Source organism: Paroedura picta, chromosome 9, assembly GCF_049243985.1.
Source record: "Paroedura picta isolate Pp20150507F chromosome 9, Ppicta_v3.0, whole genome shotgun sequence".
Lineage (NCBI taxonomy): Eukaryota > Metazoa > Chordata > Lepidosauria > Squamata > Gekkonidae > Paroedura > Paroedura picta.
The window spans coordinates 7,161,397-7,173,692 of record NC_135377.1 but is presented as its reverse complement, the minus strand read 5'-3'; the positions used below and the strand labels follow the sequence as shown (position 1 = coordinate 7,173,692).

Below are 12,296 nucleotides of genomic sequence, written 5' to 3'. Positions count from 1 at the left end.
TTTGAATTAATTTCATCCCATTGGTTCTGGTCCATCCTTCTGAGGCAAGAGAGAACAACTCTGCTCCATCCTCTACATGGCAGCCTTTTAAATACTTGAAGATGGTTATCAGATCCCCTCTCAGTCGTCTCCTCTCCAGGCTAAACAGACCAAGTTCCCCCAACCTTTCCTCATATGTCTTGGTCTCCAAACCCCTCACCACCTTTGTTGCCCTCCTCTGGACATGCTCCAATTTGTCTACATCCCTCTTCAACTGGGGTGCCCAAAACTGAACACAGTTCTCTAAGTGAGGCTGAAGCAGAGCAAAGCGGTACCATCACCTCCCGTGATCTGGACACGATACTCCGTTTGATACAGCCCAAAATCCCATTGGCCTTTTTAGCCACTGAGTCATACTGCTGACTCATCTTTACTGTATGGTTTACTAAGACTCCTAGATCCTTTTTGCACATGCTACTGCCAAGACAAGTCTCCCCCATCCTATATTGGTGTAATTGGTTCTCCAGGGTCTCAGGTGGAGATCTTTGATGCCACTTATAAACTGTTTGTTTTTTTTTAACAGGAGGAGACGGGGATTGAACTCGGGAGTCTTCTGCACACCAAGCATCTGCTCTACTGTTAAGTCATGGCTCCTCACCAAGGAATTCTGAACAACCAAACGCTTGCAGAAGGGAAGGAGACTTTTCCACCTCCCCCAATCACACAGCAACACCCAGAGATCTCTCTTCCGACAACATTTTGTGGGTGTGCCACGAAAAATCGAGCTGCACAAAATGCATTTCCACGCCTGAATTTTCGTGTCCAGTTGATTTCATTTTGTGGAAATTTTTAAAAACACAAATGGTCAAAACAATTTTTCGCTTCTTTCTAATGCACTTTTCCTTTTGCAAGGCCAAGAATGCACGGCTAATTAAATCGCAATCAGTGCATTTCTCTCCCCGCGAACACAGTTCCGATCAGAATCGTCAGGAGAGGAGAGGAGGCACAAGTCCCTGACGGGATATGCAAAACCAATCAACAAGGCCACTCGAAGCAAAGAAGTGCTAATGTCTGGATGATTCAACCAACCCTCCCCAGATGAATATTCAGGGTCTTCCTTCCCCTCCCCTCATTAAAGTAATGCTTGGCCTTGATATTGATCCTGTTTCTCTAAATGGCGCCTCATAACCAAGGTTTTCATTTATAATGTCTGAAACAGGAAACCTACTGTCTTGCAGGGTTGCCAAGCTCCAGGTAGGACCACAAGGGAATAAGTGTATGAGGGCTACCCAAGTCAAGGATGCTTGCGAGATGTTACTTTTGGAACAGAATGAACAGAAGCAATGGGGAAGGGCTGTGGCTCAGTGGGAAAACATCTGATTGGCATGCAGGAGGTCTTAGGTTCAATCCCTGGCATTGTCAGTAAAGACCTGGTCATAGATGATGTGAAAGATCTCTGCCTGAGATGACAAAGAGCCATTGGCAGTCTGAGCAGTCATGACTGGTGTGGACAGAGCGAGAGTCTTACTCGGTAAAAGGTACTTTCATGTGTTTATTAGTTAAGAGTTGGGGCAGTGGCTCATTGGTAATGACATGGTCATAGACAATATGAAAGCTCTCTGTCTGAGAGCTCCTGCCAATTGGAGTAATCATGACTGATCTGGATAGAATAAGAGCTTTACTGGATAGAACAAGAGCCTTACAAGGCAATTTCAGCTGGCCTAGTTAAGGCTACGGCACTTACTTGGCATGCAGAAGGTCCTAGGTTCAATCCCTGGCATCTCCAGTAAAGACCTGGTGGTAGATTATGTGGAAGAACTCCACCTGAGAACTTGGAAAGAGGTCCATGAGTGGTTCTTAGCCCCAAGATATAGATGGAAGACTCTGCCTGGTGCAGTGATGCTCTGTATTCTTTGTGCTTGTGGAGCAACAGTGGGAGGGCTTCTGGCCTTGCTGGTGGCCCTTCTAATGGTATCTGGGTTTGGCCACTGGGTGACCCAGAGTGTTGGACTGGGTGGGCCATTGCCCTGATCCAACATGGCTTCTCTTACGTTCTTACGAAAGCCGCTGCCAGTCGATGGACAGAGGTTCTGAGTCAATATAAGGCAGGCTCATGCGTTTGCTACAGCAGGTCCCAAACAGCTACCGTATTCAGAACAGGTATGACGATAACATTTGCATATATTTGATGTTTAGCTTTACTGTTTCGGAAAAAAAAAATCCATCACATTGAGTCGGAAAAAAAGAAAACAATTTCCATACTCAATCGGCAGGAAGCACAACTAGCGTTATCGGGCTCGAAAACAACCCAAGCCTTAAATTGCAGTAGGTGTGCGTGACACTGATATATTAGAATTTTTCTTTTAAATTACGCCTGTCATGGACAGTGGAAATGCAGAGTCAATTGGAAAATAATTTACTTGAAAATTTGAAAGCGATGCATGGCAAATTAGTTTCCCCGGCTCTCACACCTTCCCCCTCCCCACCCCCAGATATTAACACAAGCAATTGATTAATTGATTCAGAAAGGCTTCCTTGCTAATAGTGTGACTCCCGTGACCGGTTACGATACTGTTCCAAATAGAGTTTTAATGGCAAGTGAGCCGTAGATAGAGCTGCTGAAGTCATCGTGTTTTTTTAAAAAAGAGGACACACAGTTCGCAGCTGCTCCTGCTTTTCTGATTACGGCAAAGGGTAATCTCTGGAAACACACAATGACATTTAATTGGGAACCACAAGACAAATTCATTAGTTCTGCTTTTCTCGGTGGTGTGCACAGGAAACGGCCCCCATCTACCTCTCGTTAATGGATGAGCCCGTTTGTTCGCTTGCAAAAAAGTCGCTTAAGTCTGTCCGCACTCCCTTAGCATCCTCAAGGGAAAGAAATCCAAAAGAACGTTTGCTACCTTGTGTCTTCTTCACCAAATCAGCCAGGATGACACCATACCCATTGGTATATTCCAGGGGTAGTCAACCTGTAGTCCTCCAGATGTCCATGGACTATTATTCCCATGAGCCCCTTCAAGCGTTTGCTGGCAGGGGCTCTTTGGAATTGTAGTCCATGGACATCTGGAGGACCACAGGTTGACTACCCCTGGAATATTCCCTTTAGGTTTCCAAATGAGCAAACAGTGTGTGTCCTGGGAATGCCAAAGAATAAGGAAATGGACAAAACACAGCTGAACATGGCTGACTTTTCAACTGGAAGCATGTTGATGACTCCTTCCAAAGCGGAAGTGACGGTGGTAGAAAGGGCTGCCAAGTTGGAACTGACTTATGGCCACTCCTTGTGGTTTTCGAGGCAAGAGATGTTGAGAGGTGGTTTATCATTGCCTGCTTCCTGCTTCCACATCACAAGCCTGGCATTCCTTGGAGGTCTCCTATCTGAAAACTAGTCAGGGCTGACCCTGCTTAGCTTCAGTGTTCTGATGAGATCGGGCTAGTCTGGCTATCCAGGTTAGGGATAGAGTGGTGCTACCATCCATCCATCCATCCATCCATCCATCCATCCATCCATCCATCCATCCATCCATCCATCCATCCATCCATCCATCCATCCATCCATCCAATTCTGTTGGGCAAGTTGGTGTTTCTGTGGATGGCCAATTGCCGTTTTGTAAGTATAGAGGCCAGTTCCCCCTCCTTTCCCATCTACCTGTTAGGGACTAAATTTTGCACGTGGCTTCCACATCATTTTTAGACCTTGTTTGGTGCCAACCCCAATGATTGCACTCAAACAGAAAGTCACTGTATTAAGCACAAGTGCACAGATATTTGTGGAGTACAGGTTTTCAAGATCAGGTCTACATAATGGCAAGAAAGATGGCAGAAAACTAGAAAAAAATAGCTAATTTATTTTTAGGAAAAAGTGGGGGGACCAGTTATTTTCCAGTTATTTCATTGAAACTCACTGAATAGAATCAAACGTGCTCACATTGTTAATAATGTTTATTGTTTGGATAGAGAGGATTGTCTTCCCAGAAGCCTCCAGGGGATTCATTATGATGTCACAGGTACACTCCCCATTCGACATGCCAAAGAAACAGCAAATCTGACGGATTGTGCCCATGAAGATTAACAGGGATGAATCCCACTTCATATTCTCTTATGTACAGCATAATTCAAACTCTGGTCGTATTTACAAACAAGGTTTGATTTTCATACATATTAACAAGGACGAGTAATTGGGGTTCACACTGCTGTTTTTGTGTGCGTGGCATTTGACAGAAGTGTTACAAGATCTATGAACTTCATTCTACGGTTGTAATCGGAAGTGGGTTTTTTAAAATCATGATTCAGTAACACGAGAGTCGGGGAGAGAGAGAGAGAGATCTGGGCACAACAATATCAGTACCCACCAAAAATCAGCTCCCATCCAGAATCCATAAACAAGCATCCACCTGATTTGAGTCCAGATACTGAGTTAAGTTTGATCCTATGGATCCTTGGGGCCTAATTCAAGCTTCGCACTTAGAATCGGTGGACAGTGTCCCAAGAGGATGAAGCAAAATGGAGTTCCATGGACACCCTCACAATTAAAAGTCTGGATGTCTATGGAGTAAATATTGAATCAGGCTTCTCCATCCATTTCCGGTTCCCCTTTCCAGATTTCTTGTGGGGTTGGGGAAACCAAACTTTGCAACACGAATATGCCAAGTATTCATATTGCCATCTAAATTTTCGATTCTTTTTGAGGTTAGAAATTCAAACTTTAATGTGTTGTTTGACAAGGCTGTTACTGCAGGGCCGTGATGGGGAAATTATGCAACTTCTCTTTTCCTATAACTTCTAGTGGACCCAGTAACTAGGTCCATACCCAGCATATTACTGAAAATATGTAATTCCAACATTCATTTGTGTATATTTATTTCATATTACGTAGAAATCCCCACTCTGCTCTGCATTAGAACTTGAGGATCTGCTCAGGAAGTAAAAGGATATTCTTCCCAATGAGGAAGCTTCTGCATTAAAGAAGGCTCCTCCCATTCTTACTAGGCTCCTCCTATTCAGCCCTCTGCTTACAAATCAGATCTGTGAGACGCAAACCTTTTTCTCTTTTTTCTACAAGGCTCTCATGCTACCTTGATGGGCCCTGTGGATACCAGTCTTACAGCCACCTTCTGCCTCCTTCCAGAGTTAGGGTGCTGAGGCTCATGACCCCTGTCACGTCACTTGAACCACAGCTTCATTGCGTGAAAACACAGGGATAAAACCACGCACAGGAAGTGGGTGTGAAACAACGGCAGACAGTGGACACGTGGGTTGCCAGTAGCTTCCAAAGAAATCCACATGTACGCATAGGATATTGCAGTGGACATATGTAAGCTCGCTCTTCCAAAATAGTGGTGAGAATTTTATCTCTCTTCTTGCTAGATGCTAACCTAATTAAAGGAAGGCGATTTGTGGAGCTGAGGTTTCAAAGGACTCTGGTCCCAGGGAAACTCAACAAATCAGATGATAGAAGTTGCAAGTTGTCTCGTAGTCACAAATATATGCATAGACATAAATGTAAGGATGACAATTCGTACAATTCACTAGAAAGAAGGAAAGAAATTGATTCAGGAGTCCTAGTACTTAGAGCAGGGGTAGTCAAACTGCGGCCCTCCAGATGTCCATGAATTACAAATCCCATGAGCCCCTGCCATAGCAAGGGTTCATGGGAATTGTAGTCGACATCTGGAGGGCCACAGTTTGACTAACTCTGACTTAGGGGCTTCCCTTCTGAGCTGCTGGCGTTCTTACATCTTGACTGTTATGAATTTTTCAGACATAAACAGATAGTGCTCCTGTGTCCACAAATGCAAGCAGAAACATGACCCATGGAACCTACGTTCGGCTGGGAAGTAACCTCAATTTCATTGGCGCTGAAGCTGGTTCTGACAATTTTAATTTACTAAAATCAACGGAGCTTGCATTTCCCCTGGCATTCTGGGAAATTGAGTTTCTTTTAAATGCCCCTATACATTTTCTGAATCACAATTTATCGCATTTCTTTTCAGACTTTGCAAACACAGAATCTGTCATCGGGAAATATACCTAGTCAGGGAAGTTTTGCAGGGATGTACAAAACCCACCGCAAAAATATGGCCTGGGAAAGATACCCTCTGTTCTTCTTCAACAAAGGCAGTGTTCTCAGACATCTACAGGGGCCAGCCCCTACTGACGGAGACTCTTACGTGCCGCCTTCTTTTGGTGAACCTTCACTGGTATAGGCAGATGCCTATTTCACTCTTTAAACAGAGTTGGACAAAGCCAGGCTTTCAGCAGAAGGCCGAAGTGTACCCAGGACTATAATATCTGGTGCAAATTCAAGATGGGCAGCAGCTAGTGAAGAAACACCTCAATGTACGGCCAGTTGGACAACCAGAGTCCACCAAATACCACCCAACCTCTCTTATTTCTGTTACATGCAGCTACACCTTGCTTTGAAAGGGCAGCTATGATGCGTGAATCTAGAACACTGTGCCCAAGCTATTTAAAAAATATATTTCTGAAATTACTGCAATGGCTTGTGAAGAGAGGGGGAGGAAAGGGAGGCTTTGACATTTTATATGCAGGGCGGATTAAAAACGTCCTTTCTCTCCAACATACGTGTCCAAAATCTGGCATAACCACAGAATGTCGACATTGGAAAGTTGGGGGCAGCTTCCCACTTGTGTTCCATGTTAGAACCGACCCTAACGAAAACCGGGAGTGCAGGGGAGCGAATCAGGATGCGATGTCGCAAAAGTACACATAGTTCTGATTCGGAGTACACACAATCCAACTGCCTTCAGGGAACGATCTTGTGTGTTTTGACAGCAGTGTGGCAAAGCAAGTACAATTCCTTGCAGAAGGTTAAATGCTGAACAACAGAAAAAAGGGGTGTAGGGGGGGGAAGCAGGTAGCAAGGGACCCTGTTTGTGCTTTTCTGCTTTTCTGCTTTCATATTGAAGAAACTATGGTTCTTATATTTGGTCTTCCGTCAGGCATCCAGTAATAAATATCCTGGGAAATTTGCCCCCCCCCCCCCCAATTATTAAAAGCTCAAGGGAACATCGTACGCAGCCGGATATGGTGGAAGAGAAACAACCGGGTCTCTTTTTGCTTTTGAGGGAGAGCTGGGTGTGAGAACTTCTGGGTTGTCATGTCGGCAGGAAGACCCAGCATCCAATTCAGGGCCTTCAAAAGCAGGGGGAGACCGAGACCCAGAGGCGGCTGATCTGAAGTTATCTTAAACTGCATTCAAGTGAAATAGCAACAAAAATGGCCTTAACGGGGCCCGTTTTGAGGTCACCACCCATCATGTTTTGGCTTTCTGCCTAAAAGCACAAAAAAGCTTACTGTCCCAGAAGGAACTGGGTGTGGTCATCTGCAACTGTAGATTTGTAGGCTGTGACTTCAGGAGTTCTTAAACAGAAGCTGTGTTGGGGGCTCAGTAGGTATCAAGAACATCTCCAGCCCAAAAGCCACCAGCCCCCTCAACAAGAACCCACACGTCTACTAAATTCTAAAAAGACGAGGTCCATTCGTTGTCCAATGCAAAATAAAAATGTGCTTTGATTTGGTAGTGTTGGAGGCTCACCTCCTTTGGGAGTCGCAGCTAGATATTCTGGGCAGAGGGCTCGTCCTCCACTGCTTGCTCCTCCACCGCCTGCGTGGCTTCCTGCACGTAGACAATAAGTTCCGAGGCTTCTCCTCCTTGGGTGTATACCGTCACTGTCCCAATCCCTTCCACCTCGTTGGAGATGACCAGATGATGTTCTTCGGCCAACTCTACCGAAGCGTCTTCCAACGTTTCCTGAATCATGACTGTGTGGTTGGTCGAGGGCTCCTCTTCCGTGACCTAAGAAGGAATCAAAAGGGCCGTGAACGTCTGTTTCTGATGCCGGGGCTATATTGCAGCTGAATTAAGAGCGCGGGAACAGAAGGAGAAATTCCGACAGCCTCTGTTTCATAAATGAAGGGCTCTTTGGGAAAGAAGCATGAGCTTCGGTTAACAGAAGAATTGACCACCTTCAATTAAGTCCACCTTAGGGATGGGCATGAACTGGCTCTCAAACTATCATCACCATCACTAATACTACTACCACTGCTACCACTGCTACCACTGCTACCACTACTACCACCACTACTACCACTACCACCACTACTACCACTACCACTACCACTACTACTACCACTGCTACCACTACTACCACCACTACTACCACTACCACTACTACTACTGCTACTGCTACTACTACTACTACTATTACTGCAGGAACTTGCCGCTACAGAGAAACGTTACTGAAGACGCCTCACAGAGTACTCAAGGAACAGATATACTCTGAGCCTCCAGCCTCCTCTCCACGGGATTTGCGTGCCAAAAGGCACTCCCACAGGAAGGCTGCTTATTCTAAACTACAAAGTGACACCTTTCTTCAAACGTCTTTGCACCCAGATGCAAAGAGCCAGGCAAGGTCATTTGCATTATTTTCAACATTAAACAGTGTCAACCATAAAAGGCAATAGGTGCGACCTCAGAGGGTGGAAGGAGTGGGGAAATGAGACTGGAAGAGCCCCCCCCCAGGGAAGAGAAGGCCTCTTTGTGGGCCCCCTCAACTGTAGACATGTACCTGGGCTATGGGTACAGGACAGCAGTTGCTTGGGGTGGGGTGAGTCCGTAACTTCAACCCTGTAAGTCCAATCCTTGTCAAATGCGGAAGGCAGGTAGAAGAGAGTCAGTCAGAGAGCCCTTGCAAGTTTGGTGTCTCTGGCATACCAGGAGTGGGCATCCAATCATGCCACAAACCTCACATACTGAACCAGTTAGTTTGAGGCCTAAACTACCCCAGCTAAGTCCACTGGATCAGCAGTGGAAAGATGAACACATGAAATGGCTTTATATTGAATCAGACCGTCGGTCCATCAAGGTCACTATCGTCCGCTCTGACCGGCAGCCGCTATCCAAGATCTCAGACAGAGGTCTTTCATATCACCTTCTACCGGATATTTTAACTCAAGGTACCAGGGACTGAACCTGGGCCTTTCTGCTCTACCACTGAGCCACCGCCCTTCCCTAAATATCCAATTTCCGAAATGGAAATGGCAACGGAGGGCAAACACAAGGGAGAGCCATGTGTGTGTGTGTGTGTGTGTGTGTGTGTGTGTGCAGCAATCATCATTTTTTTCTGGAGCAAAGAAAAATGCAATTGTTTTGTGCCAAAAGCGTTGTTATATGACACAGCTGTGCTGAACAGAAGGCCGTTTTATGTGCACGTTGATCAGTGTATACCGCGTTAGCTGTGCCATTTAACTGATTTAAGCTGGCTTCTTCCCTTGCTCTGAGAATGAATAGGTTTTATTCAGGTTTGTGTTTTCCCCCCTTTAATTTAATCTAAAGGAGGAGGGGAGAGGGGAGGGGCACGGGCAGCTGGAACCCGGGAAAGCAAAATCTAACACAGCCTATTGCCGTGGCAGAAGGTAGAAGCAACACTAAGAAAATGCTGGCCTCTCCGCTTGGAGGTCCTCCCCTAAGAACTCCACATGGCTCCCCGCCGTTCTGTAACCATCTAAGATAAGTTACCATCTTAGATACCCATTTTAGATAAGTTCCACGTCAAGAGGAGGCGGTCGTAGATTGTGAACTGATCAGGTTAATTATTTAATATTAAAAAATGTTTGAATCTTAAAACCAAAATTAACTAACTAGAGCTGACCTTGCTAAGTTTCTGAGATCTGACAAGATCAGGCTAGCCATGGCAGAGACAAAGAGAGGTGGTCTCTACGTAACAACTCTGGGCTTGCTTGGTGGTCTCCCATCCAAATACTAAGGAGGACCAATCATGCTTAACTTTCAAGAGCTGACACGGTCAGGCTAGCCTGGGCCATCCAGGTCAACATGGAAATATACAGGTGTCAAAACAGATGCACAAACCTCTTTCTCTAACTTAGCCTTTCTCAACTTTTTTATGGTTGAGAAAAACCCCTGGAATATTCTTCAGGCTTTGAGAACCCCCAAGTGTGGCATGATCATGCAGTCTATGGTCGGGAAGCGTAGCTGGGGACATGTCCACCCAGGGCCCCTCCCCTTCCCACCCCCCAGGCTCATCATTGGCCATTTTGGGAGGGGAGGGCAGGTCAACATGACCATATATGGTCAGGATCACCTATGGCGTGGGGTTATGACTCTCTCCGCCTACTTCCTCCACTGGTGTTATGGGGGGGGGGAGGATGGGGAGTTGCAATGAGTGATTTACACCACCATGTTTTCTTGTGTTTTTGTTTGTAATTTTATGTCCTAGTTTTGTTATTTTAATGGGGTTTTATTGGGGTTTTAAAATTATGGACCATTGTAACCCGTCACAAGATGGTTCCGGGAGTGTGTGTGTGTGTGTGTGTGTGTATATATATATATATATATATGTATGTATGTATGTATGTATGTATGTATGTATGTATGTATGTATGTATGTATATATATATATATGTGTGTGTGTGTGTGTATATGTGTATATGTGTATATGTGTATATGTATATATGTATATAAATTAATTAACTCCCACCCATTCGGGGCGTCAATAAACTCTACGTCAGTGGTTCTCAACCTTCTTAATGCCGCGACCCTTTAATCCAGTTCCTCCTGTTGTGGTGACCCCCAACCATAAAACGATGCAAGGGTTCTTTCACAGAAATTAAACCAAAACTGACCAACGGTGTGAAGATCCATTGTTCATGGTTGTATGTAAATTGGTTATAAATTGCATATAAATTGGCGGGTGCCTGCAGAAGAAGCGTCAACAGTGGCAAGACCCCCCCCCAGCCAAGCTGCTTGCTCTGCCGCAATCCCTGTGAAAGGGTCATTTGACCCCCAAAGGGGTCCTGACCCCCAAGTTGAGAACCACTGCTCTAAGGTTTCATGCTACTCTGAGGAAGCCTGCTCTAACTTGTCATTTAGGACACAAACGTATTTGTGGCATCTGATGGTTTCACTGGGACCGGCGGAGTGTGTAGATTCCACGAAATTAATTTGCAATTCATTCGGCAAAAAAAAAAAACAGTTCTAGCCTACAGAGTCCCAAAGGTGGCCACTTGGCTCCAGGAGAAAGCACCATTCCATTCTCCGGCACCTGTGAGAAAGCCGAAAGGATGCCGAGTGGGATGCACAATTGGCTCGTTTTCACGGACTGCCATGCATAATTTTAAATGCAGCCGAGATGTGCAAATAAACAACAAGGAGCGGAAGATAAATAAGAGCGTGTTTGACACCGGAGCGGAATGAAAACAGAACCTCATTTGGTGGCAAGGGCAAGCGAACGGGGTGCTTATTCAGTTTTATGTCCCCTTGAAATGAAAATTGGCCCATAACGAAACGCTAACGGCCTTTCTACCTGCCTTTATCCATATGTCTCTATTGGCTTCGTCATTCAAGGTAAAATGATTAACTGTTTGTATTTGTGGCGCTTCTCGTTCCATCTTTCCCGGGCAGACACCTATCCACAATCCTCGGAGCGTGACGGATGGATGGGATTTCCCAGGGTACGGCCTCTTGGGACCAGTTAGGCATTTCCATGCAGGCGACGAGATCGATCCACTGGGTGCCGTCCTTGCAAAACGCTATTTCCATGTCCTTTCCAAGAAAGAGATAAGGGAAGCGGCGGCTGCCAAGTTAAATGCTTATTATTCCGTGTATTCTCTTTGGTGCCTGCCGACACAGCTTCGTTGGTTCCCCAGCAGGCAGGTAACTAGTTATAATTTCTTGATTAAAGAGAGGGTGGGCAATCCTTCCTTGCAAACCACTCTGCTGAAAGGCTTCGGGAAAGATCCTGGCTTTGTCACAGCAAATTGGGCAAGACTGGAGCAGAATGAAATGTCATGGCCCAGCTACTGCTGGGATCTGCACGGGCACCCTGGGAAGCTCCAGGGTCCAATAGTTCTGGCCGGAAGTGACACGGCACTCTCAGGACCGAGGGACAGCGAACGACATGGAGAAGAGGGGGAGAGCTGGCCCTGCAGGAGGAAGAGTTGAGTGACCTCCTCTCAGATGACTGACAGGGGGAGATTATTGGCAAGAGGAACCCAGCTATAATTCCACTCCCCCGAGAAGCTCCCATACAGGGAAGGCCTCTGGGTGAGAGAACCTGGGTCAGAGGTCCACAACATGGCACCTGTGGGCTTCATGGAGACCAGCAATACACTTCCTAGTAGGAGGGACCTGGTGAAGCTTTGACCCAGCAGGACGTTTGACTGGCCCTCAGAGATCAGACTCACAGTACGGTTTAGAAAGTTGCTCTGGCAGCAGCTGCTGCCACACCACCAAGATCTTCACCATTTCTTAGAATCCTAGAAGGGGCCAT

The 12,296-nt window shown here is 46.0% G+C and overlaps 1 protein-coding gene across 3 annotated transcripts in view; it reads right to left on the bottom strand.

Moving 5' to 3' along the window:
* Positions 1-3,835: 3,835 nt before the first annotated feature.
* ZFAT (zinc finger and AT-hook domain containing) overlaps positions 3,836-12,296 on the bottom strand; it is an 84,678-nt gene continuing 76,217 nt past the window's right edge. For all 3 annotated transcript variants that reach the window (XM_077351450.1, XM_077351452.1, XM_077351451.1), the window contains exon 16: positions 3,836-7,804. In XM_077351450.1, the coding sequence (XP_077207565.1) occupies positions 7,562-7,804 (243 nt within the window). In that variant the 3' untranslated portion in view covers positions 3,836-7,561. The remainder of the gene's footprint in view (positions 7,805-12,296) is intronic.